Here is a 27,195-nt window from a genome sequence, read left to right as displayed (position 1 = left end):
GCAGCCGCGGCCCCCGGGCGCGCCTAGTCGCACGTGGCGGACCCGCCCCCTGGGCCGGCCGAGCCCTGGACTCCGCGGGCTCTGGTTCTCCGGTCCTCCGCCCCGGCCCCAGGGGCGCGATGAGCTTCCTGAGCCGGCAGCAGCCGCCGCCGCCCCGCCGCGCCGCGGCCTCCTGCACCTTGCGGCAGAAGCTGATCTTCTCGCCCTGCAGCGACTGTGAGGAGGAGGAGGAAGAAGAGGAGGAAGAAGGCAGCGGCCACAGCACCGGGGAGGACTCGGCCTTTCAGGAGCCCGACTCGCCTCTGCCTCCCGCGAGGAGCCCCACAGAGCCCGGGCCCGAGCGCCGTCGCTCTCCGGACACAATCCCCGGTAGCCCGGGGGAGCTAGAGGAGGACATGCTGCTGCGGGGCGCCTGCCCCGGCGCGGACGCGGCGGGCGGCGGGGCAGAGGGAGACTCGTGGGAGGAGGAGGGCTTCGGCTCCTCGTCTCCGGTCAAGTCGCCGGCCGCGCCCTACTTTCTGGGCAGCTCGTTCTCCCCAGTGCGCTGCGGAGGCCCGGGGGATGCGTCGCTGCGGGGCTGCGGGGCGCGCGGGGTCGGCGAGGGCGCCTGCTCGCCGCTGCCAGACTACCCGGGTACCCCGCCCCACAAGACCTTCCGCAAGCTGCGGCTCTTCGACACGCCGCACACCCCCAAGGTGAGAGGACGCGGCCGCCGGGGCGCCCAGAGCCCGCGCCGGCCCAGCCTTTTAAAAAGGCCGCGGCGCCGGGAGCGGAGCGCGGCGCTGCCCGGGTTCGGTTACATAACCGCCCGGCCTCACCCCAGCTCGCTCTCCGGCGCGGTAACAAAAAAGTTGGCAGTCTTTTTTTTGGGCCCTGCCCAGCAGTTGTCCGTTAAGATTATGTAACTGAACAATGGGCCTCGTCTGGAACTTCTTCATCTTTCAAAGGGGCTGATCGGCGCCGTCCAGGTGGCTGACGATTTAACGCCCGCCGAGTCGGGGCGGCCCCGAGCGTGGCAGGCGGGAGTGTGGCACCGATAACGCGGTTTGGAAGGATGCTCCAGTGGTGCTGGCCCGGCCACCTGACACTCCTCAGCGCCGCAGCCATCTGGTGCCTTTTAAACGCAGTGATCACTCCTGTAATTTGGGCGGCGCACTCAGGAGTTCGGTTAAAAAAAAAATGCACTTATCGTTTCGTATCAGGTGGCCTTTTGGGGGAAAGTTTGAGATACGGAGGGAGACTGCGCTTCGACTTGGGAGAAAAGGCTGGCCTTCAAGTATTTACAGCCTTAAAAAGGCTCGTAAATAACTCGGGGTAGCGTTTAAACCTCTTTCCGGAAAGAATATTTTATTTGGTAAGCGTTTGTTTACACTCGGGTTTGCAGTTCCCAAGTTTGATCAGCCGAAGTGTCTGGATTAGGAACGTCCAACTGTTAAAAACCAGCGTGGATTTTGTCTCCTGGACCCTCAGGCTTTCATACCATTGATAATGTCTCTTAAAGAAGTAGGTATTCAGCACCTGTGTGTTGAGTGGCAAGTGAGTATGCAGATTACCACTTGTAGAACTTTACAAGTAACAGCAGATTTTAAAGCAGACACTTACCGAAATTCAGACAGTATCGAACTTAAAAGATTAATGTGGAAAATGTACCTTTTAAAGTGAGTTTCAGTCCGCTTACTAGTCATAAACCTTAGGAGATGTGTGCTTTTTGTGCCTTACTGTTTATTGGCCGACTTGCCCAAGGCAAGTCTGGAAGTGAGGGGAGGAGCTCTATGGTGGAGGCTTTCAAAGCCCTACTTGGATGGGGGAGGGGAGCTTTTATGTGACTCCCAGAATGCTTTCTATTTTTAGATGGATTGAAAGGTTTCTTAACTTTTAGCTCCTAGAGTGAACTTAATTTTAGTTTTCATTCATATTCTTTTTAGGGCTAGAGACCTGTTGACTTTTTCAGGAAAGGTGGTTAGTATCCAGCTTCAGGCTCCTAAGTAAACCACTGTCTGTTTTGCTTGAAAGATTAACAAGGGTTGGTGTGTTGCTTTGACCTACACATTCAGCCAGGAGAAAGACTTGTTGAAAATTAGGTTGAGAAGGCTATCTATAGCACTTGGATCCTAAGCGTTTCTTTTCCTCTCCTAGAGTTTGCTCTCCAAAGCTCGAGGAATCGATTCCAGTTCTGTTAAACTCCGAGGTGGCTCTCTATTCATGGATACAGAAAAATCAGGAAAAAGGGAATTTGATGTTCGACAGACTCCTCAAGTGAATATTAATCCTTTTACTCCAGATTCTCTGTTACTGCATTCCTCAGGACAGTGTCGGAGAAGAAAGAGAGCATATTGGAATGAGTAAGTTATTTATTTTTCAACAGTTTGGTTCCTCAACCACCCAAGACTGGTTTGGCATAATTAAAATTTAATTTCAACCAAATGATTTGGAAGTTTATGGGCTGAGAATTTTCTCCATTACTAGCAATTTTCAGTAATCAGCTATGGCGTGGGAAAGGAAGAAAGAAAAGGTCTAGATAAATTCTAGTAAATCTGCTGTCAAAATGAGGCAAGCAGAGAAAGTTGATTTAGAAAGGCTTTAATTTTGATATGTGTGGTGATGTTGGTATATCTAAACAGGAACAACATTTTCATCACTTGGTCTGTATCTTGTCATTACAAAAGTAAATGCTTTCTTTTCGGTTTTCATTCATTAAATTTTTATTTTGCTATATATCTGTCAGATAGTTTTGGATCTCTAGTTGATGGATCTGTCAAATACATTGATAGAAAAAATAATATTTTTCAGTTCCTGTGGTGAAGACATGGAAGCCAGTGATTATGAGTTTGAAGATGAAACAAGACCTGCTAAAGTCAGTAGCTTTTGATTTCCTTTTTATTGGTTTTTTAAAAAATTTTCTTTTTATTGATTTTTATATTTGTTTCTACTTAACAAGCTATCATATATACATGTTGAAATTGAAAGCCACTCAGTCATGTCTGACTCTTTTCGACCTCATGGACTATAGCTGGCCCGGCTCTTCCATCCGTGGAATTCTCCAGGAAAGAGTACTGCAGTGGGTTGCCATTTCCTTCTCTGGAGAATCTTCCTGCCCCAGGGATTGAACCCAGGTCTCCTGCATTGCAGGCAGATTCTCTACCAACTGAGCCACAAGGAAAGCCCATATATACATGTTAAATAAGCATTAAAACATAAGATAAAATTTTTAAATTTCATAGTGTTATCACCTTAGTGAAAAAATCACTTTCGTACCTTTATAAATATATGGATACACTTTTTATTACAGAGAATTACAATTACTGAAAGCAATATGAAGTCTCGATATACAACAGAATTTCATGAGCTAGAGAAGATTGGTTCTGGAGAATTTGGTTCTGTGTTTAAATGTGTGAAGAGGCTGGATGGATGCGTTTATGCCATAAAACGATCAAAAAAGCCATTGGCTGGCTCTGTTGATGAGTATGTATTAAAGATTTTGTCTTTTGCTCTTTTGTTCATCAGTATGGTGTTAGAAATGTTAAGGTTTTAGGTGGTCAGTCACTGAATTTAATCTCTAATGTTTGAGAAGTTATAATGACTTAAATCAGATCCATTTCATTTTGTGCCATTTGTTTTTATTGGATTTGGTAGAGTAATATGAGGAGTCTGATCTTGGAGCCTAATTTAAATTTTGTATTTCTAGTAGCATCCATGAATTCACAGTAGAGTAGAATTTCATCTTTCCTGAATTGTAGGGCCAGCAAGATTCCTTCTTTCTAACATTCTTAAATGGCATGATGTGTGCTTAGTCGTGTCTTATTCTTTGCAACTCCATGGACCGTAGGTTGCCATTTCCTACTCCAGATTCTTTAATGGAAACCTTTGGGAAAATCTCATACAGAGTTTTAATCCTCTTTTAAGCAAGTTCTTCAGCATAATAAATGATAGATCCAGAAGTCAAGATTCTTTTATGAACTTTCAGATAAATTAACTCAGTTTATCTTAAATAAAAATGATTTATGATTCTCTTAATCTCAAACTTCTAGGCAGAATGCTTTGAGAGAAGTATATGCTCACGCAGTGCTTGGGCAACATTCTCATGTAGTTCGATACTTCTCTGCCTGGGCAGAAGATGATCATATGCTTATACAGAATGAATATTGTAACGGTGAGTAATGGTTCCCCTGTAAATGTGTAAGCTCAAGAAAATGAACACCAAGGAAATAATTTATTTTTTATCTAAAGTCTTGCTCTAATTCTATATATCTTTTACCTGTTATAAATTCAAAGATCAAAAGCCCTGACATGAAGTGCAAGTTATTCTTACCTGGAACATAAGATTGAAAACCTTGTTTTTTCTACCTAGATAGTAGAACCATGCATATTATTTGTATGTCTGTTACTCAAATTAAACTGATTTTCTTGAGAGGATAGCAGCCTTGCCATGTATTTTGGTATTCCTAGCACTTAGCATAGTGTGGGGGAGGGATATAATAGTTAATAAGCCAAGCTCCCTGTATCTAGCCTTCCCTTTGCCTTTCATTTTATGTGCTGCTGAAACTGATAATGGTTACTTGTAAAATGACAGTGACTCTCCATTGATATAAATTCAGCCATTTTTGAATCTTGCTCCCCCTACCATCTATCCACCCTTTGTTTACCACTAGAATCCACTGAAATGTTTCTATAAAGAGAGAATTATTTTCATTAGTTCCCTAGCTGTGCTTGCCTCCTTTCTTCCTCCCTGCCTCCCCCCAAAAAGCATTTATAGAGGTTTAACTTTGGACCTTTATATGGTTTTGAATTTCAGCAGGTCCTTCAACAGTCATCCTGGGTCCTTCCTTTTTCACTAAATCTTTACCAAAGTCCTGGCCTCACTTCTGATTCTTACAGATCTGTTATTAAACACCTAAAATTTTGTATATGATGGATTTTTATTTCTGTACATCTTCAGTGAAATATTAGAGAACTTAGAATTTATTGAATACTTGAGTAGTGAAGATTATTTTTTGTTGATTGTCATTTTTTCCCCTAAGACTAGCCATTTCATAGCTTGTGAATAAATAAGTGGTATAAGTAGTAGATCAAGTTTTCTGTTTTGGAAAATAATGAACAAAACAGATGTAGAAGATCCATTTCTCATACCTGACTTCTCACTGAGTTGTCATTTTATTCTACACCCTTGAAAAAATATAATTGTTCAGTATGCAGCATTGCTGCTGCTTTCACAAATCTCTTGAAATGTTTCTATTCATATCATCAAAATATTTATGTAGCTGTCACCTATGGCTTTGTGGACTATTCTGTTGCTTAACCTCCATTTTTTAGTTACTGCACTTACTAATAGTATAACTTGATCATAATACCTTCTTTCCTCCATATTTGCTAGACACCATCTCCTTCTAGTTTCTTTCTACCTCTCACCTTGTTGATGTGACTTGCTGTCAGCCACAGTCCAGAAATCACAAATTTGTAGCAACCTACCAAATACGTGGTTGTGTTATTTAGTTGATTCTGAGATAACTGGCTTGGGCCTGGGATTTGAGTGAGGGGGATGAGCCGTTTTGCTACCCTCTCAGATTACAAAGACCCTGTCCTGTAATAAAGTTAGATTATAAAATAATCTTTTGAAATAATTTATTATTTTGGAGCAGTCTTAAGCACTTTAGGAATATGGATCTTTAAAAAAATAAATAAACTTGTGTAAAATAGAACAGCCTCTTTGTATGATGTTTTGCTTAGATGAAAGAAAATGAGGCTGTCTAGATATATTTGTGAGCTCTTCTGTTTGCGTTTTCCACCATTTTCTCCACATAAACCCTAAATGTCCTAATAGACCTAGCTAGATCCTTTTCTGTAGTTTCACAGGGATGGATTCTGTTATCATTCATTTGTAGTGTTGATTAACTGATATCCTTTATCTTAACTGATTTTTTATCGAAAACAGTTGTTTGCATTTTGAGCCTGTTTTCTTGATTTGGTGATAGATGGAATTTCTACTCTTGATAAGCAGGTGTAGAAAAATGTTAATTGATAGCGCAGGAGAACCTGAAATATCAGATGAATGGTTTGCTCTTCTCACCTTTCTTACCCTTTCAGCAGCAAGATAGAAGAAACCGGCCCAGCTGTAGTAGCTAGACCCATTAAAAAGCAGCCATATTATTTCTTGGTGAACTTGATCTAGGACTTCAAATTCACATATCCCAAAAAGCTTATTGACCTGCTCCCTTCTAGAGCTCTCTTTTTCCCACAGTTCAAGATTTGTACAAATTAAGTTTGGAGAACATACTTAATCCTAAACTATACAGGTGTGTGATTTACTTTTATTTTTACCGCACATTTGATGTTTTTGCTGTTTAGACTTGTTCAAATTATAGGACCTCCTTTTCTGAGTAGTATATCATCGACCTAGATTTTTATTACCTTGCTTCTGGTTTTATTATTCCCAACTAAGCTTTAAGCAGAAGTGGTTTGTTTATTTTTTAAACATAACTCATTTCCTCTGAGACAGAGTATAAACAAAGTTTTTAATAAAACTTATGAAGTATAAACTTAAAGTTTTTTAAAGTATAAACAAATTAGCTGATAGGTTTGATTCTATAAAAGCAGGTTTGTTCTTATTCATAGTAAGAGTGGTATAAATTAAAACTATACTAAGATACTGGATTTTACTTATAAAATTTGTAGACTCTGTTGTTATGTGTGTGGGAAAATAGGTATTCTCGTACATTAAGCATGGAAGTGTGATTTGGTACAGCCTTCTCTAAAGGGGACTGTGTGTGTGTGTAATCGTCCAGATTTGTCTTCCAAATCCCCAGATTTACATAACCTTATGCTAGCGGATTTTAAGTATTAGCCTTTTGAAATCAGGAATTGAGTGTGTTTTATGTGAGCTTTCAGAGGCAATCAAGTCTTGGCATTGATACTGTGAAAACCAACCCAAAACTGTTTTGTAGGGTAAATGGAAATGGCGCTCTCAGCTATAGGAATTTATCCTATATGTAATAAAATAGTGTCTCATACACCCAATGAATGTGTATAGTACACTGTATATACCATTTGACCCAGCAGTTTGTTTGTAGGAGATAACAAAATATGTGTGAATTCCTGAGACTATAATTTGTAGTATTGAAAAGTGAAAGTGAAGTCGCTCAGTCGTGTCCGACTCTTTGCGACCTCATGTACTGTAGCCTACCAGGCTCCTCCCTCCCTGGGATTCTCCAGGCAAGAGTATTAAAGGCTTGGAAATCATTTTTAAATGTCCATCAATTAGGGGATTGCTTAGTGCATTACCATTCAATTATGCAATGGAATTTAGTATACCTAAGAAAGGAGTGGTCTTTGTATATTATAAAGAATGATCTTCAAGATAATGAAAATGTGTTATTGCTTGTATAAAAAGGAGTTGAAAAGAATTCATAACATTACTCTGGGAAAGAGAACTAGGTGGGTTGCTAGAGTATGTATTGATAAGACAGAGACTTTATATTATAGTTTGTACACATGTGAGTGTTTTAGCTAGTGAAAGAATAAATACAATTTTGATTTCACAAGCACGTTGAAGAGAATAGGTCCTGTAAAATGTCATTTTCTTGGTTGCGTCTAGTCATACAGTAAAGATGAAAGAAAAATGGTATTTCAGAAAGAAGAAAATTCTAACTTTTCTTGTGTTTGTTAGGTGGCAGTTTAGCCGATGCCATAAGTGAAAACTACAGAAGTATGAGTTACTTTACAGAAGCAGAGTTGAAGGATCTCCTCTTACAAGTTGGCCGGGGCTTGAGGTATATTCATTCAATGTCTTTAGTTCACATGGATATAAAGCCTAGTAAGTATTACAGATCATCTGACCTATATATGTTCTTTAGGGTTTTATAGAATAAATGATTTCATTAAAACAATATGGCAACATAAAACATTTTACTATGTTTTTTCATTGTTAGTTTTTTTTAACTTTTTATTTTATACTGGAGTATAGCTGATTAACAATTTGTAATAGTTTCAGGTGGACAGCAAAGGGACTCAGCCATACAAATACATGTATCCATTCTTGCCCCAACTCCCCTCCCATCTAGGCTGCCACGTAACACTGAGCAGAATTCCCTGTACTGTACGGTAGGACCTTGTTGGCTATCCATTTTAAATTCAGCAGTGTGTACATTTCATTTTAGCTTTAAAAGATTTTTGACCCACTTAGTAGTAGTGTTTCATTTCCCATCACCTCTTCCCTTGTTACACCAAAAGATCTGAAATAATACTCTCATTTTTACTAAAAGCTGAAAAAAAATGTTCTGCATCTTATGGGAACCACAGTCTTAGAGTGGGACTGATGGGGAGACTAAAAGAACTCATGTTTAAAGCCTGTCTCTTGTACTAGGCTATATAGATCTGTACTTTTAAATTAATGCTGGTGCGCCTAAGAGGGTTATTGTTATTACTGTTTTGTTCAGAAAAGAAAATGGTACATGCATTTTTATTTTGCGTTTAAAAAAGGATGCAAGTGAATCCTACACTAACATTTTAGTGCAGATCCCTCTCGTCAAAAGTCACGTCGTAAGGTACATACTGTTTTAGAACTTTTTTAAAAAGACACTGTCTCTACCTTTCCATTTCAATAATTATCTACTTGCCAGGTCATATTAAAATTTTTCCTAGTTGACCAAAGTCCTTAGCAGTTGCTTCATCCAAACTAGCGTCCATTTCAGAACCATGCATTACATCAGGGTAAATCCATTTTCTTTTTTTAGGTTTTACTATTCCCCTACTTATATAATAATAATACAGACCTTGTTTTGCCAGATTTCCTTTCTTCTGGGTTCGACTGGTTGCTTCGTTGCATCATTTAGCTAATTCCTTTTTCTATCCTTTAATTTAGAAGTTATAACTAAAAAGTTAAGGATTTTAGGGATTTAAGGGATTTAAGTTAAACATTTTAGGCTAGGTGTTTTTAGGCATTGTCAGGTGGATTCTTTACCGTTTGAGCCACCAGGGAAACCCAACTGAAAGGTTGATGGATTTAAGTAAACATTTTAGGCTGAGTGTTTTTAAATTGAATTACTGAGGTTCTTTTCTTTTTTTAATCTACGCTAAGTCATGTCCTACTCTATGCAACCCCATGGACTGTGATTTAAATCATTTTTCGCAACTTAATTATATGAATTATATGAAGAATTTTTGTATGTCAACTTATTAAAACATTTATTTTCAAAAAGAAAAAATTAAGTTTGAACTGGTTGCAATTAATGTAGATCATTGAGGTTTCCCCATACTCATAGCTTGTATTTAATGTTATACAAACATAGGGGACCATTACATTACAGGTACAAAAGTTGAAAATATTAAGGCATGTGAAGTTTTAAATTTACAAATATCCCCATAAAATAAGTTGTCCTGTAAATAAAATTGAAAAGACGCTAGTGAATGAAACATTGATAAAACTACTAAAATAAAGTTTGCTGCTGAAACTTATATTTATATAACCTTACCTGCATTAGATGAAGAAGAAGTTTGTGTACAGTAGAAATAGTGAACCACAAAACCTCTTTGGGTTGTAGATGCTGTATGGTCAGCCAAACTCAATAACTGCATGACTTGTTTTCACACCAGCCTTGTAGCATTAGATTAAAATTTGTGCCTCAGTAGCATCACAGAGTCGGACACGACTGAAGTGACTTAGCAGCAGCAGCATCATGAATTAGTATGTTAATTGCCCTTTGTATTATTTCTAAGTAATTAGAACTGCTGAAGATCAATGTGTAGCTGACAAGAGTCTAATGCAGTGGTTTTCACGTGTTAAAGGACCAGTGCTAGACCAGAAAATACATTTCTGTATTTTCTGTATCTAGAAAATACAGTCCCCTTTCATTCTTACTGGGTTTGGGTAGAACACATAATCTATATATTTAAGTGCTTTCTGAATGATTCGTTGTATGACTTGTTTGTGAACTTTGATTCTATTAATTGTTAGTATGGCTTACCTAAATAACTGTTTGACAGGTAATATTTTCATATCTCGAACTTCAATCCCAAATGCTGCCTCTGAAGAAGGAGATGAAGATGACTGGGCATCCAACAAAGTTATGTTTAAAATAGGTAAGAAAGAAAAGTAACCAAATTATTTCCTTAAAATAGAGGCTGTTTTGTTTTAATTCTTGACTGTATTTTTTTCAATACTTCTAGGTGACCTTGGACATGTAACAAGGATCTCTAGTCCACAAGTTGAAGAGGGTGATAGCCGTTTTCTTGCAAATGAAGTTTTACAGGAGGTAGTTTTTCTTCTTTAAGCCATTTGCTTTGTAACACTTATTATCAGATGCTAGAAAACTATAAATGCAGATGTACTGAAATTTTAAGCTAATAACCAGTAGAAAGATAATACAGAATAGAAAGTGTAAACTATTAGCTTGTTGGGGTATTTAATCTAGCAAAAGTCAATAAAGGCAAAGATTTATCATATTCAACAGTGGTGGGGTTGCAGTAAAAAAAAAGTTTCCACGCATTACTGGTGAAACTTTAAAATGACAATGTCTTTTCGGAGATCAAAGTGTTAACACCTGTCAACATTTTAAAGTCACATTCCCTTTTACCCAGAATTTCTATTTCTAGGAGTCTCTCTTAAAGAAATATTCATATACAGATAAATTGAGAATGTTAATATTTAGCAATAAAGGAATGATTAAATAAAGTATGGATACAGTTAATAATGTGAAAGTATGTGTTAGTCACTTAGTTGTGTCCAACTCTTTGCGACCCCATAGACCATAGCCCGCCAGGCTCCTCTGTCCGTAGAATTCTCCAGGCAAGAATACTGGAGTGGGTTGCCATTTCTTTCTCCAGGGGACAACTTCCTGACCCAGGGATTGAACCCAAGTCTCCTGGATTGCAGGCAGATTCTTTGCCATCTGAGCCATCTGGGAAGCCCCATAGTTAATAATACTATTTCAAAAACAGTGTTGTAAAATATTTCTTGATAAGCGTTTTTGAATGGAAATAGAATAACTAGAACAAATGAATTGTATGACACTATTCTGTTTATGTATATTTGTGTTGTATATGTATATGCATATTTCTAACTTGTTGATGTTTGTAGTTTCATATGAATGCCCCGAGAGCTAAAGTTTCTTCTGAGAGTTGAGTGAGGCTGGTGATAAAGGGGAGGCCTTTTAGAAATAACCTGAATACTTTTAGAAACGTATTTACCATCCCACCCCAAAGTGTATTGTTGTTTAGTCGCTAAGTCGTGTCCTACTCTTTGCAACCCCATGGACTGTAGCTCGCCAGACTCCTCTGTCCGTGGAATTTCCCAGGCAGGAGTACTGCAGTGGGTTACCATTCCTTCTCTGGGGGATCATCCCAGCCCTGGGGTTAAACCTGTGTCTCCTGCATTGTCAGGCGGATTCTGTCCCACTGAGTTACCAGGAAAGCCCCAGAGTGTATATAACTTTGTCATTAAAAAAAGTATAATCTCCCCAAATTTAGCTTGTTCTCTGAGTATGTCCTAAATTTAAATGTATCACTGGACATTTTAATTTCGTCTTATTTCTCACCCAAATCATCATTGAGGTGTAATCTTACTTTATTTTGACAATCTTTATATTCCCTTAACTTTTTTTTCCCTTTAATTTTACAGAACTATACTCACCTTCCAAAAGCAGATATTTTTGCCCTTGCCCTCACAGTGGTATGTGCTGCTGGTGCTGAGCCTCTTCCCAGAAATGGAGACCAATGGCATGAAATTAGACAGGGTAGATTACCTCGGATTCCACAAGTGCTTTCGCAAGAATTTACAGAGTTGCTAAAAGTGAGCATTTTATATGTGAAGCACTTTATTGACACAGTTCAATATTTTATTAAATTGCATATCTTTGTGTTAATTTTACTTCTCTTTTTAAGGTTATGATTCATCCAGATCCAGAGAGAAGACCTTCAGCAATGGCACTGGTAAAGCATTCAGTATTACTATCTGCTTCAAGGAAGAGTGCAGAACAATTACGAATAGAATTGAATGCTGAAAAGTTCAAAAATTCACTTCTGCAGAAGTAAGTGATGGGGTTTTTGTTTTGTTTTTTAGTTTCTCATTTTTATTCTCAGATTTTAATTAGAAATGATTTATACTTTCCATCAGTGAAGAATAAAGTGGCTTGGCATGTTATATGGTTAAAGTTTGGGGACTTCTGTCTTGATATTTGACCTATAAATTGGCATTGTTTCTAAACTTTGAAATTATGGACTTAAAAGGTTTTTAAACCTGCATGTATTCAAAAGTGGTGATATCCTTATGCCCAAATTGTCCCAAAAGCTAAAATGAGCAGGTATCAGTTTTTTCTCTCCAAACTCTTGTCATAAATGACATTCTCCTCAAAATGTTCTGTTTACTTTTATGAAAGGATGAAATTAATGTCAATTGGGTTAGATGATTTTCACATTTGATCTGAATGACCTTTGACATTTTTGGAAAACTGGTTGGAGTGTTTATCTAATTCATTTGCTTTATTGCTACCATTTTTATACTAACCTAATAAAACTGACTTGAAATACTTAAAGGTTATTTTGCCATTAGTTTGATAGCCAGCATAGTTCATATAAAGAGGAAATAGAATTCTCCTTTTGTCTCTTATGTAAATAGATTTTCACTTTTTTTTCTCTTTAATTGTATCTTGGAGTAATGATGGCACACAAAAATCTCCCAACTGATAATGTAGTTTGTATTTGGCCTCTTAGGATCCCTTTCTGGGTTTAATACAGTAGGTGAAAAGTCTTGTTTCCTATTTTTATGTTGTTAGAGAACTCAAGAAAGCCCAGATGGCAAAAGCTGCAGCTGAGGAAAGAGCACTCTTCACTGATCGGATGGCTACCAGGTCCACCACCCAGAGTAATAGAACATCTCGACTTATTGGAAAGAAAATGAACCGCTCTGTCAGCCTTACCATATACTGAACTACTCATTACCCACCTCCCCCCAAAAAAACTGTGACAAGAGGAAGCTAGGTTGAAATCACTGCTACAATCCAGTTAGCAATTCCTTTTTCAATCGGTGTCAGTAATTTTACTGAAGTACCTTTTAGGACTTATTTGTGAATTACAGTTGAAAGCTGTATTTTGACCAGTGCTTTATCAGGCTTTTGTCTGGTCTTACCAGTCTGTCTTCTGTAGGATGTCGGTCACTGTTGGATGTTACACCAGCCTGTCCAGGGTTAACCACTGTGGTGGTGTGCTGCTTATGGTTTGCTGTTGCATTGTAATAAAAGGTATCTTTTCCTGTAGTGACCTGTACAAGGACTCAAGGGCTTTATTACATACCTGTTCTCCCTTTGAAGGGAATGCTAAGAGACTCAGTACTCCTCAGCTTTCAATGTACCTGTGTGTCAATCTTATATTTCTTTTTATTTTTTTTTTCTAAATTGTGAATTATACTTGTATACCCAACTGGGAGCACTTTGTAGGCATTGCATGAACCATGGAGTGATAATTCTGTGGAAGTACTGCCTTGTGAATTTGCTGCTATTTTAGTTTTGTCTTTGCTGTAAAATTGTAGCATTAAACAATCATTGTTGTTAATAGGCTTTCTTTTTAAAACAATTATGTGAAATATATAGCTGCTCTTGATGAAAGTAGCTATTTGCCTTTTTTTTTCTTTGAACTTTGAAGCTAGTGCATTGGAGAAATGCACCTCCTTCCCCTCCTTTGGAATGCTATATTAATGTAGTATAATTATTACTGGTTTTGTACTTTTTTCCTGATAATACCCTTCTCTGACTCTTTAAAAAATGTTTTCTCCTTCCACCCAAGTTTTGTACCTGATTGTATTGTTAGTCTGTTTTTAAATGTTTTGCCCGGTTTCTCTTCAATATTTGTGTATATAAACTAATCTTGGTGATACTGTACATAGCTGTTTGAAATGGCAGAATGATTTCTGACTATCCCAAGCTTTTCACAAAATATATTTTATCTGTGATTAGCCATTTGACTAATAATACTGGCTAACAGATACTGCAAAAAAAAAAAAAAAATAGAATTTGTCTGTTGTTTTTCTATTAATTTTCTTTTAAAACATGTTTGCACTTGTCTGTTTGACTTGTGTTTTATTAACATTGATTGGCATATTAAAAGTCACTCTGAGCTTACCTTCATTGTGTGAATCTTTGTGGTGCCTGTTTTCTACTATTTTATCTCCATTATCACTACATTTTTTTTTAACACATTTTAAAATGTTGAATATAATGTATTTAAAGTACTAAAGACAGAGGACACATTTTTGATAAGAGTATGAAACATGATTTAATGATGAGCTTTAGTTCACATTGGGCTTCCCTTGTAGCTCAGTTGGTAAAGACTCCACCTGCAATGCAGGAAACCCTGGTTCAATTCCTCGGTCAGAAAGATCCCTGGGGAGAAAGGGATAGGCTACCCATTCCAGTATTCTTGGGCTCCCCTCGTGTCAGCTGGTAAAGAATCTGCCTCCAGTGCAGGAGACGGGTTCTATCCTTCGGTTGGGAACATCCTTTGGAGAAGGGAACAGCTAGCTACGCACTCCAGTATTCTGGCCTGGAGAAGTCCATGGACTGTATAGTCCATGGGATCACAAAGAGTTGGACACAACTGAGTGACTTTCACTTTCATTTTATTCCACATTAGTTAAATTTTGAGATTTAAGAGAAATTTACCCGTCAACCTTGAATGTTTTTTGTCATTATAAATAACATCTTTATATCACATTGGATATTATGCATTTGATCTGCTAGAAATGTATAATGTGGTTTGAAATAGCTCTAAGTTAATATAATGGATAGGACTTATAACTTTAATTTGAACTGAGTGCCAGAAAAGAGTTTTGAAGTGGGGAGGGTTTTAATTCACTAAACTGGACTAGATTTTAGAATTGATAGTGTAAATTTAAGTGATTAACAGTGCTAATTCTACACATCTTTTTCTGACAAATTAGTAGTGAAGGCCGTTTAGCAGGTAAAAATGTCACAAGATCCTTGTGCTTTTTCATCATGGGTACATACATCATTTCTTCATTAGGGTCCATTTATTTCTGCTATTAGCGTTTCTAAAAACCTTGATTATTTTAGCTTTTAAGCGCAATTTAGAGGTGTGAGAGGAGTTGATAGAGACATAAAAAGTAGATATATTAAAGTTGATAGGTGTGGGAGACAGGAAAAAGTTACATAGGCTAGAGCAGGTAATACGTTTTAGCCACTGAGGACAAAGCTATAAAGAAGTATAATAATTGGTGTTAGCATCACTAAGTCATTAAGGTGCATTTTTCTAGTGCACTAGCTTCAAAGAAAAAACTAGATGTTTTTCATCAAGATTTGTAGTAAATTTTTCTCATTGTTTAAGAGTATTTGATTGAGTAGGAAAAAAGTCTGGTTTTCAAAGAGAGTTCTTAGGCTATCTGAAAGCTGATAAAAGAGTTGGGCTCATATTCAGTGTAAGATACTTAACATTAAGTGCCTTTTTTGTGATAACTGGTAGACCAAAGAAATGGTCTTTGTCCACTAGATACTCAAGATAAAATATAGAAGACTCATGTAAACACAAAATGACAATAAAATTTGTTTAGTGCTGTGTTGGAGGGATGGTTCAAAGGACAACTGCAAGATACGCAGTTGTTGGGAAAATGCTGGTGGCAGATTAGAGAATGGACCATGGCAATTATGTTTGGCTTGGTTTCAAAGCCATTGTACTAAATCAGGGTAAGATTAAGGAGGGCCTGAACTAAGAGGCCTATGGATGGAAACAAGGGGATGGGATTTCATTAGGAACACTATGTTGAACACTTTATAATAGAAAGAATTTGTTAGCATAGCATCAGGATTGGGGAAAACTGCAAGTGCTAATATGGAAGCATTGAAGAAACTTCCCAGAAAAATCACTTAAATTGCAGAGGTCTGTTATTGTTTGAGACAGATATTTAACAATGATAAAGTTACTTTTTTGGGAAGCTAACTTTAGTGAGGAAGAAAATATTTAAAATATTTTAAAAATTTAAATATTAAAACAATTTTATATTTAATTTAATTATATTTAAATTATACTTGTATAATATATAATTAATTTAATTTAATTATAAATATTAAATATTAAAAAATTTTAAATTAAATATTTAAAATATTGACTATGCAGTTGGGTAGGAGGAATCATATTGCAGTTGGCTACAAGTTGACACCGTTGCCTTACCTTTATCTTGCCAAGAATCGAAGGCAATCCCCTTAAATTAATGCCTTTTGAAGAGCCAGTTCTCAAACTTCGGTTTTTACTCTGTTCCAGAGGGCAAAAAATGGTACTTAATTGATAACAGCTGGGTTTGGATAATGCTTTGACTGTCTCCCAATTCTTAAGCAGCAGCATCCTGCCTGATAGTTTTTCTTCCTCTCATTCATATCCACAAAGCGTCTCACTGACTTTAGCCAACAGATCAGAGTTGTTGCATCCTTAAGATATTTATATTTGTGAAATTATTAAAGGTCAATTAAAGCAATTAGCAAAGAAGATGAATCAAAAGGAATTGTGGAAGTGTTTTAGATATTGGTTTTTAAAATTTATTATTTATTTGTTTGTTTTGGACACTGAAAATCATAATTCAAGCCCTGGAACTAGGAATTTGGAGGAAACTGCCTCAGTGTTTTGAAGGCGTTTGTATAACTGTAAAAAAAATCACTGAAACCGGTCAGCATTGCAGAGTGAGCAGATCTAGACATTTGTCCCGCAAACCTGGTTGTATTGTTAGGTGTTTCTCAGAGGCTCAGCAAAGTAGATTTTTATGAGATGCAGGTTTGATTTCTGGGTCAGGGAGATCTCCTGGAGGAGGAAATGGCAACCCACTCCAGTATTCTTGCCTGGGTAATCCCATGGACAGAGGAGCCTAGTGGGCTACAGTCCATGAGATTGCAGAGTCAGACATGACTGAGCACGCACGCACATAAGACATCATTGAAACTGCCCCTCTTCCAACATTTAGTTTTCAGAAACTTTGAGAGGCCTCTTTTTTTCTTTGTGGCAGATGACCCTAATTTTCAATGTAGTTCAGAAGTCTCCTAGAATAAGGAAAAATATCTGTGTATGCCCTAGGAAGAGTTACCAGCAAGAGAGCACATGTTCTGTCCAAACTTCATTAAACTAAGAGTCTAAGAAACCTCGGCCAGTCCATCCTATGAAGAAAAATGCCTCAAAGGAACATTTATATCATAGTTCATATTGTTTAGTTTTATACGGTTAATAAATATTTTGAAGAGCACATTTTTTGTTTTGAGTTTTGACATTCTTAAGGTAGGAAATGAGTTTCTAAGTCTGGAATTCCAGGTTAAGCCTACTGATTCATTACACCCATGGGAAATGTAGGCTTAGTGTACAATGACTCCATTTGGACTGATTATCCAGGAGAGAAGTTACCTTTCCACAGACTAGAGTATGGCGGCTCAGGTAGTTAAGTAACAGGAACTCAGTTTGGTAAGTAGGAGAGCCAGAATTCCAACTCAGACCTCATAGCAAAGAATTGTGCTTTTTTTCCAGATACATGAAAGTTGAGGGCAACACTAATTAAAGGGCAGAGTGAGGCAGCAAATGAGAGTAGAAAGGATCAGTATGAGAATTAGGAAAATTGGGAAGACTAGTGTCATGGTGGAGAAGGCAATGGCACCCCACTCCAGTACTCTTGCCTGGAAAATCCCATGGATGGAGGAGCCTGGTGGGCTGCAGTCCATGGGGTTGCTGAGAGTTGGACACGAGTAAAGTGACTTAGCAGCAGCAGCAGCAGCAGCTAGTTTCATGGAGACCAAGAGAGAACTTTGAAGGAGAAATTGGTTGACTGTGCCTATATGCAGAAAAGATTAAGAAACAACTTGAAGCTCTATGAATGCATCTGAAATTTATTCAATCTTTAGCAAGCAGTGTCAGTAGAGGGGGAGCAGAAGCGATTACAGTGAGGTATAAATGGGAGATGGACAAGTAGAAACAGCAAGCATAAATTCCTTTTAAGAAACATGGCTGAAAATGCATGGCAAGGGAGGAGGGGGCCGAATAGTTGGAGAGGAATCTTTGGATCTTGTTGTGCTATCATGTACTGATCACCTGGTATATGCTAAATGTTTTCCATACATAATGTCATTGATCCTCATAAGAATTCTACACAAAATCCTCACTTTACACATGATATTTAGAGAGGTAAAACAAATTTCCCAGATGACATAGCCTCAAAGCTTCAGTGTTCAAGCCTAAAGTGTTTGGCTGAACTACTAGCCTAATTCATAGCAATTCCTTTGAGCAGAGGAAAAATGTGGATGAGATAAGTTTGGAAGTGATGGGGGGAATGCAGGAAATGGGAAAGGAGAATTCCAGTTTGAAGTCTCAATAGTAGAGTCCCATGAACTGAAAATGCCTGTGGACAAATAAACATACGTGGGAGGAGTACTAACCCACTCCACTGCATTCTTTCTAAATGAGGGAAATATATAAAGAGTATACTATAAGGCTACCGTCAATGGGGTCTCCAGAGTCGGGAACAACTTAGTGACTAAACCACCACCACATATGGCCATTTAAAGCAAAGTTTCAAGGAATTTTTATGACTGAGGGAAATGTATGAGTTATAATGTTAAAGTGGAAAAAAAAAAGGAAGCAAAATTGTGTGTAAGGGATTTTTTTTTTTAAGCACTAAAAGAATGAGGCCTAACAATGGCTGTCATTTGAGTGGTGAGATTATGCATATTTCCCACTTCTTAACCTTCTATATTTTAAACAATGAGCCTTTATTTTGTAATCAGAAAAAGTAAAGTGTAAAAATGTTTGATGTTTTTAACATCTGTAGTCAGTACAAATGGGGCTTAGTCAGCTGAATTGCAGACTTACCCATTGATCATATCTGTGGGCCCTAAAATTTCTGATAATAAACCCACTCCTTTGAGTGTATGCTAAAGATCCTAGGGTTCCGAATAAATCCCTTCGTTAAGGCTCCTGTTGTGTCAAGACTCCTGTCTGACAGCAGCAGACTCCACAGCAACCTCTCCTGGCCTGCCGTGTTTTTTCTGGTTACGTGTGGGTGTAGCATCAATTTTCTAGTGGTTATTTTGTGCTAAGCACCATGCACAACAGTTCCAGAAAGAATTCTGCTGAATGTGATTAGACACCACATAGTTTTATTAACAGCTCAAGAGATTTAGCCTGGTAAATCTTTAGACAATAATTGGACTGTGCAGTTTGTTTTCCTGTCTGCCATACTCTATTGCTGTGATGTCACAAATGCTTTTTTGTTTGTTTGTTTGTTTCTACTGCGATGTGCAGCATGCAGGATCTTAGTTTCCCGACCAAGGATCAAACTAGTGCTTCCTGCACTGGGAACACACAGTCTCAACCACTGGACTGCCAGAGAAGTTCCAAATATGCTATTTTTGAATGAAGACATTGGAGATAGAAACCAGGGGAGTGGGCTTCCCTGGTGGCTCAGTGGTAAAGAATCCGCCTGCCAATGTTTTCCTTTTCTGGTTTTCAGTTCCCTGACAAACTGCTAAGAAATATGGATTTCTGTTTATTCTGTGCCGAAGAGTTGAAAATGATGATAAGTGAACAAATGAAAGAAAAATAAATAATAGGTCCTAGGTCTTGGCTGTCAAGGAATATGAGCCACAACAACTGTGGGAGGAAAAGAAGAGAAGAGCTTCGATCACTGTTGCAACCTCAGCGTCTTCCGAGCTCCATCCTCTGGCAAGGACCTGGAGGGTCTGCTTCTGCTGTGACAATGGTCCTGCTGTCCGCTCCAGGAGCAGGCCAGCTGTAGGCACCTTTTCTCCTGTCCTCTGTATCATCCTCCTGCCTCCAGTGCTCCTGGTGCTGCCTCCTCTGTGCCCAGACCATGTGCTTGAGCTCAGGCATTGCCACCCACATGCCCCTTCCTAGCTCCTGGTCCCTGAATACTGAGCCATTCCAGCAGAGACAAGACTTGGAGCAGGTGGTGGAGGGCAGGCCTGTACTCTGGAAATAAGCATCTCCTCCCCTTTGGCAAGGGCGGCTGCTTCTCTTCCTTTCTTACTCATTGGTGTCCAGAGAGGGCCAGGAAGGACCTAGCAGCCTCCTCCTCTATGAAGTTGGATGCATTTCTGCAGCTGAGCCCGCGTGATACTGCTGTTATGATCTTGACTAGAGTGCTTGCCAAGCGGGCTGGCAGGGAGGGATCTATGGAAAGGCTAAAATGAAAGGCTGAAATGAAATCCTAACCAACGAGGCTAGAAGGTGAATAAGAGCTAAATCTAGAGAACTACAGGGGCCAGCGTAGAAAACCAAATTCAGCTGCAAGCCAGAGGCAGAAGGCTTGGATCCTGGCTTGGATCAGTCTGGCACACTCCCTTTGGCTGCTTCACTGATTGTCAGCTGTGTAGGTGTTAGTGTGTTACACTGGTTCTGCGAGCTCACACGCACACTGGTTCATGCAATTTGGAGGCCAAAGAATCCCTTCCATCCAGGAAGAGACCCAGGCCCAGATGGGGAGCCTGTGATGGGACGGCTTCTCCCCCTGTCCTCTGCACTGGAAAGGAAATTCTCTCAACCACCAAGGCTCCTTCTGAAAAACTGCAGCGGGTGCAGGTTTACATCTGTTTGCATTAAGAATGCGGAGAGGGCAATGACACCCCACTCCAGTACCCTTGCCTGGAAAATCCCATGGACAGAGGAGCCTGGTAGGCTGTGGTCCATGGGGTCGCTAAGAGTCGGACACAACTGAGAGACTTCACTTTCACTTTTCACTTTCATGCATTGGAGAAGGAAATGGCAACCCGCTCCAGTGTTCCTGCCTGGGGAATCCCAGAGACGGGGGAGCCTGGTGGGCTGCCGTCTATGGAGTCGCACAGAGTTGGACACAACTGAAGTGACTTAGCAGCAGCAGCAGCAGCAGCATTAAGAATGGAGGCAACGTCGAGGCTCCCCCTTTGGGCATAATAAAAAAGAGAGCAACTCAGAGATAAGATGGTGCCAGGGAAGGAAATACGGAGGGTGGCTTGTGAAAAGACATGGGCAGCTTGGGAGAGATGAGAGGGGCTGAGAGGCCTTAGAAGTGCAGCAGAGGGAGGGCAGTTGACTGGCCTGAGAGGGATGACAGAGCAAGGAGAGAGGCTCAGCCGTGTCCCCACATGCTTTAACCCTTGAACTCCGCACGGGCAGTTTGACTGTGCTTTGGGTAAGGATTGAAAAATACTTACTTAGCAATGACATAGTAATGCTTCTTAGAGGTGGCTACCTGTATTTTAACTACAGCATTTGGTTTTTGTTTTTTTTACAGCACTGCGCAGCCTGTGTGATCTTAGTTTTCCCACTAGGGATCAAATCCATGCCCCCTGCAGCGGAAGCTTGGATTCTTAACCACCGGATCACCAGAGACGTCCCTAATTATAGTATTGTAATTGTAATGTTCTAATACATCTTCTGCTCTGGGAAGTGTCCTTATTACATGGGGCAGGTACCCAGTGAGTGGGTCTGTACTTTGGGACTCATTTCCTCAGCACAGCTGGTTGATCCTGTGAAAGACACTTTGACTCAAGAGGGCTCTCACATCTCTTCATAGCCCAGTCATTGGTGATATTTTTATGGGACCAAACTTGGATCTGCTTGCCTTCCATGCAGCAGTCCACGGACGCTGGGTCTTGGTGAAGGAAAGGACGCCGTTTATTGCAGGTGTCATGCAAGGAGAAAGGGACCACTCCTGCTCCAAAGTCCTCGGCTCCTGGAAGACTTTGGGGGAAGGGTTTTCAAAGACAGAATGCAGGAGGGGATCTCAGGGTGAGGGATCAGCCTGTGTGCATGCTTCTGATTGGTTGGTGGTGAGGTAACAGGGTAGTAGTATACTTAGGAGTGAACATCAACAGCTTTCTGGGTCCAGCTGGCCTGGGGGCTATGTGCTGGTTGTCAACAGGCAGTCAGCTTCCTTCATCTGGTATTTGTTTTTTTTTTTAATTAATTAATTAATTGATTTTTGGCTGCCTTGGGTCTTTGTTGCTGCGAGTGGGCTTTCTCTAGTTGTGGCAAGCAGGGGCTACTCTCTAGCTGCAGTGTGTGGGCTTCTCGTTGTGGTGGTTTCTCTTACTGAGAAGCATGAAATCTATGGTGTGCAGGCTTCAGTAGTCATGGTGCGCAGGCCTAGTTACCCCATGGCATGTGGGATCTTCCCGGACCAGAGAGTGAACCAGTGTTCCCTGCACTGGCAGGTGGATTCTTAACCACTGGACCACCGGGAAGTCCCTAGTGGGGGTTTTTAGTATCTGCAAATTAACTTAACAATGTGCATCAGACTTACCTTTACTTTTTCTACAGTGAAGGGAGGGGTTGGGGGGTGGGTCCCTGTGACTGATTTATTGTTTAACTTAACGACTACTCTCCTGCCTGACTGTGCGAAGATCTTTGTTTCTACATTCGTTACTTCCCCAAACATTAACTGCTGGGACCTGTTGTTTGTTCCACAGGGAGGGCCTAGGAGGTCACAGTGTACTTCTATAGCCTCTTTTCCCAAGAGGCCATCAGTGGAAACACAGAAGGGTCTGTCACTGGGAAGGCCGCTAACGGACTTGCTCAGTTTCAGTATGGAAGTCAGTCCACAGCCCAAGCCAGGACAGGATCTCCTCTCAGAACAGAGAGAGACTAAGCCAGTCCCTCTCTGCAAGGGGCCAGGTGGGATGTAAGAGGCCAGGGAGCTTTTGGCACTTAGCCTCCCTGAGGAGCCCAGTCTCCTTAGTGGGGAAAGTTACAGTCAGCATGCAGAGAGAACCAGACATTGAATCCTTGCTTCTAGTTATATCTGCAAGTGAAAGCGTTAGTCTCTCAGTCGCGCCTGACTCTTTGAGATCCCATGGATTGTAGCCCACCAAGCTCCTCTGTCCATGGAATTCTAAGCAAGAATACTGAAGTGGGATGCCATTTCCTTCTTCAGGGGATCTTCCCAACCCAGGGATCGAACCCTGGTCTCCTGCGTTGCAGGTAGATTCTTTACCAGCTGAGGTACCAGGGACTGAGGCTCAAACTCAGAGTTTCCCTCCCATTCCTCTAGTTTAGTTGCTGTTGAAACAATTATCCTTCCAACAAGCCCCACAATCCTGTTTTTCTTTCTCAAAGTAGTTTTTGGTTTCTTGTATCACACTCCAAGAGGTCTTTCTTACATGGGTGACCGACTGAGTAGACTAAACTCATCTTATCCAAAGCTTTCTTCATTCTCAGACCTCAGATCACTCTGCACCCCCTTTAGAAGCTCCATGACCACAGCTTGTATCTGCCCTTCTAGGAAACTCTCAATCCTAGAAAGACCTGGGAACTGCCTTTGAGAACCCACAATTCAGGAGAGAATAGGAGACCCAGATGCTCAGGGACTTTCCTGGAGTTTCCTCAGAGGATGTCTGCTTTTAGCTTTACATTTGACCCAGCCTCTTCCCATAGGAAGCTGAACATCTGCAATACAGCAAAACTCATTTTTAACTATGCAGACAAATGCACTGTATCTGAAATCGTTTGGTGTCATTTCATGGGCTCTAGTACTATAGTCCTTTATGTCTTCATGCAGAAAGAATTCAGCGAGAGGGAGAGTGACAGATAAGAAGTGATTTATTAGAATAAACCCCATGGACTGTAGCCTGCCAGGCTTCTCTGTCCGTGGAAGTCTCCAGGCAAGAATACTGGAGTGGGCTGCCATTCCCTTCTCCAGGGCATCTTCCTGACTCAGGGATTGAACCCAGGTCTCCTTCATCGCAGGCAGATTCTTTACCATCTGAGTCACCAGGGAAGCCCAGAATAGAGTGCTTGTGAGTCTTAAGAGTGGGTGGGCACGAGAATGTCACACCCTGAGAACTTATTGGGCTACAATTTTATAATCAAAGGAAAAGTGGGGAGGGGGAGAAGACCTTCTTTGTTTTTCTTGAGTAGACGTCATGGTTCCATCATCAGCTCCTCCTCAGGTTGAGCAGGGGAGTTTTCTTGTCCCTACATGGTCAAGCTAGGTCCACAAATTATTGGTTTTTTTGTGTGTGCAGAGAGCATGTCCTAGGGATCATTAACTTAGTGAGCTCACTGGGCAGGATGTGGGGCTCATGCCACCATTGTTTTATTGTTTTGGGCATGTCTTCTGCTTCTGTTGCAAGGTTTTGTTGCTAGACAGCCTGCTTGGTTTTCTGGTTAAGCAAACCTACTTCTTGAGTGATCATTAACTTACAGGGATCCCCCATATTTTTTCCTATGGGCTTCCCAGGTGGTGCTAGTGCTAAAGAAACGGTCTGTCAATGCAGAAGACAAAAGAGACACAGGTTCGACCCCTGGGTTGGGAAGATCCCCTGGAGAAGGGCATGGCAACCCACTCTAGTATTCTTGCCTAGAGAATCCCATGGACAGAGGAGCCTGGCAGGCTAGAGTCCACAGGGTCGCAATGAGTTGGACACGACTGAAGCAAATTAGTGTGCACAACCCCCAAGTGGGATTAACTATTTAATCATCTCTTTTGTCCCTTTTTACTCTGTCCCTATCATATCTACTCACCTAGACCCTGCTCTGTACTGCATGACTCATAGGTCTTCCCCACCTCACCCTCTGAAAAAGCACACTTACACAACAAAATGTGCCAGGAATCTGACCATACAGACAAAGCAGCAGGTGAGATTCCTCGTTGGAAAGAATGACTCTCAATGGAACATAAATAGATCCCCTCAAAGCATATATATCTCACATGAGTGTGAGACTACATATGTAATATATGAAAAGGAATTTGGTCTCTCCCAAATTATTTCTGGTTACTTAGAAATAATAATCAACATCTCACTTGAGGAAGTGGGAGTGCTACAGTCATGTCATAGATCAAGGTCCACTTGCTCCTGCACACGCTTCCCCTCTGTACACTATATTCCCTTGCTGAGTGGGAGCATCTGCTGATCTTAATTTTGACTCTGCCATTTCACACAGAGTATGATGCTTTAGTGAAGAGAAAGAGGAGTTCAAATTACAGAACAGAAAGTTCAATTTTGGCCATGTTAAGTTTGAAGTCCCTGGGGGGCACGCTGGTGGCAATATCCAATGGGTGATCACCTATCTGTTCATGTCAAAATTTTAGATTTGGGCATCATTGGCATTTCCATGGTCATTGAAATCTTGGGCCTCAAGAGAGAGAGAATCTGAGAAGAATTTATAAAATGAGAGAAGTAAGCCCAAGGAACAATATTTATGGAATTGAGGGAGGAAAAGGCATTAGGGAGAGCATCCCAGGAGACAGAAGAAAATGAGGGGTGACAGGTGTATCAGTAGCCCCAGGAGAAGAGAATTTCAAGAATAAGGAATGTAGAGAAAGGGGACTAATTAGATAAGGACTAGAGTGTCCCTCTGGTTTAGCAATACAAAAGTCTCGTGACACTGGAAAGAGCAGCTTCAGACATGAGGAAGAGAATCCAGACGTCATGGGCCTGAAACTGGAGACCCTGGCCCCTGTCCACAGGGGAATGGAATTTTCCCTGCCCCTGCTTAGCAGTCGGTGTTGACAAGAAGATAGAAGGATAAGGAGACAAAGGAGGTGGAGAGATAAGAGGAGAGTTACAAGTATGGCTGTGTTTGGAGAATGGGGCTTTATCATAGAGTGTAGCCCTTCTAAGTAACTACAAGACTTAGAGTATGACCAAGGGGATGAGTGGCTCAAGCAGTAGGAAGAACAAAGGTTACTGGAGACAAAGGAGTCAGAGACTTTAAGATTAAGATGGAGAATGTATTATCCACAGAGATACTAAGTTATTTATGATGATGACAGTATTACCCAGTGAATGCTGGGAGATGGGGAAGATGATGTTGCCAATGAGGGGAGACTCAAAGCAGAGTGACAGTCCAAAAGAGGTGGTGGGAGGTAGAAAGATGCTGACCACCCTCCTCCTTGTCCTGTCATAGGTGGACAACGGGATTGAGCCAGCATCTCTCAAGAGATCGGCAAGGGAGGCCTTGTCCCCAGCCAGATTTCAGTTAAGGTAGAAGGTGGAGGGAGCTCCTTTCTGTAGGTGAACAAAGATTGCAGGTGATACAGGCTCAGGAGACTGAGAGTAGTGGCAGGAAGGTCAGAGGGCAGCATTAACCAAGACTATGGGAAGAGGCAGGTAGCTAGATTGACATGTATTTTGGGTGTATTAACTCAAAAATTAGCCACAACCTGAAAGTAGAGAGTGTTATATGGTGGGAATGTTTAGGACTCCAAACCCAGGAGACAGCATCTCAGTAGCCCTAAGAGACTGCTCCAAGGAGGTGGGAAAGGGCATCAGACTATATGTTTGCAACAAAGGGGGCCGGCAGTCTGAACATCAAAGATTATTGTTAAATAAGATAAACCAGATATCAAGTTAAAACTTTTAGCATTCTTCTGTGCAAGATGCAAGAGTCTGGGATTATTGAAGTCATTCCTTTCATACGCATCTCAAGTATCTGGGGCCAGCACTCTGCATTTTTACAGAGAAGAATAAAGAGATATTCTTCTCTTCTTGAATTCCCTTAGGTCACACCAGAGGGTTGTAATCACTGATGATTGTGACATCCTTAAGTTTCTCCTATGTGGAGTGGTGCAGCTTGTCGGCATGGCTCAGAAATTCGCATTTGGAGGGCTGGAATTGCAGATGGCTATGACACTTCTTGCCCACCATATGGCAGGGAACATTTCGTTTCATGGGAGTTAGCCCGGGATGACAAGCAGGGAGCGAGGTACAGTGAGACTGATTGACCAGGACCAAAGGAGACCATGATTGAAATGGTCTTCATGATGTACAGACCAAGACCCAAGGCAACTTGATGTACAGTTTAGGGCTTTGCACCAGGTTCCCAACAAAAATATGTGGGTGTTGTTTGGGAGTCTCTGCAAGACCTGGCCTTGGTGAAGGGATGGGTAACTAGACTGCATCAGAATAGAAACAGGCAGTTATCTCCCACACCCCAGCCCTTAGTGGATATTCCTTTGTCATGGATCCTGTGACAGGTCCCCATGCCCCATTCATGCCACTCTCTTTTCTAAAGGGAAGCCATGCTCTTTAGTCAGGATTGACTTCACTTCCAGCCCCAGCAGTGTGTTGTCAACCAGCTAGAGAAAGCCCATCTTCCAGCCCAGTGCCTGATTCAGGGGAAGGGCCTAAGGCAGCTCCCGCAACTCCCTGGCTGCAGAGGTTGCTGTGGGACTTCCCTGGTGGCTCAGCAGTAAAGAAACCGCCTGCAGTTCAGGAGACCCAGGTTGGATCCCTG

At 40.9% G+C, this 27,195-nt stretch overlaps 1 protein-coding gene across 3 annotated transcripts; it reads left to right on the top strand.

The window, feature by feature from the left end:
• The first annotated feature begins 26 nt into the window (after positions 1–26).
• WEE1 (WEE1 G2 checkpoint kinase) lies at positions 27–14,102 on the top strand. 3 transcript variants are annotated; one of them, NM_001434827.1, is made up of 11 exons: positions 27–695; positions 2,137–2,342; positions 2,791–2,854; positions 3,290–3,462; positions 4,029–4,150; positions 7,661–7,807; positions 9,976–10,071; positions 10,159–10,244; positions 11,609–11,779; positions 11,872–12,017; positions 12,762–14,102. In NM_001434827.1, the coding sequence occupies exons 1-11, from the start codon at positions 120–122 to the stop codon at positions 12,913–12,915; spliced, it is 1,941 nt and encodes a 646-aa protein (NP_001421756.1). In that variant the 5' UTR covers positions 27–119; the 3' UTR covers positions 12,916–14,102. The 3 variants fall into 3 exon arrangements, with proteins under 3 accessions (NP_001421756.1, XP_005216107.1, NP_001094675.2); XM_005216050.5 differs by lacking the exon at positions 27–695 and adding an exon at positions 717–1,354; NM_001101205.2 differs by lacking the exon at positions 27–695 and adding an exon at positions 1,837–1,959.
• Positions 14,103–27,195: the final 13,093 nt, after the last annotated feature.

This window comes from Bos taurus, chromosome 15 (assembly GCF_002263795.3).
Source record: "Bos taurus isolate L1 Dominette 01449 registration number 42190680 breed Hereford chromosome 15, ARS-UCD2.0, whole genome shotgun sequence".
Classification (NCBI taxonomy): Eukaryota; Metazoa; Chordata; class Mammalia; order Artiodactyla; family Bovidae; genus Bos; species Bos taurus.
Note: the sequence above shows the minus strand (reverse complement) of the source record. Positions and strands in the feature narration are given on the sequence as shown.

What these genes read in the sequence shown, in the direction of transcription:
- WEE1 (NM_001434827.1), top strand. Translation starts at nt 120, where the DNA reads ATGAGCTTCCTGAGCCGGCAGCAGCCGCCGCCGCCCCGCCGCGCCGCG. An exon ending in AAGAGAGCATATTGGAATGA is followed by an intron (nt 2,343 to 2,790) that starts GTAAGTTATTTA and finishes AATATTTTTCAG; the next exon opens with TTCCTGTGGTGAAGACATGG. An exon ending in CAAAGTTATGTTTAAAATAG is followed by an intron (nt 10,072 to 10,158) that starts GTAAGAAAGAAA and finishes CAATACTTCTAG; the next exon opens with GTGACCTTGGACATGTAACA.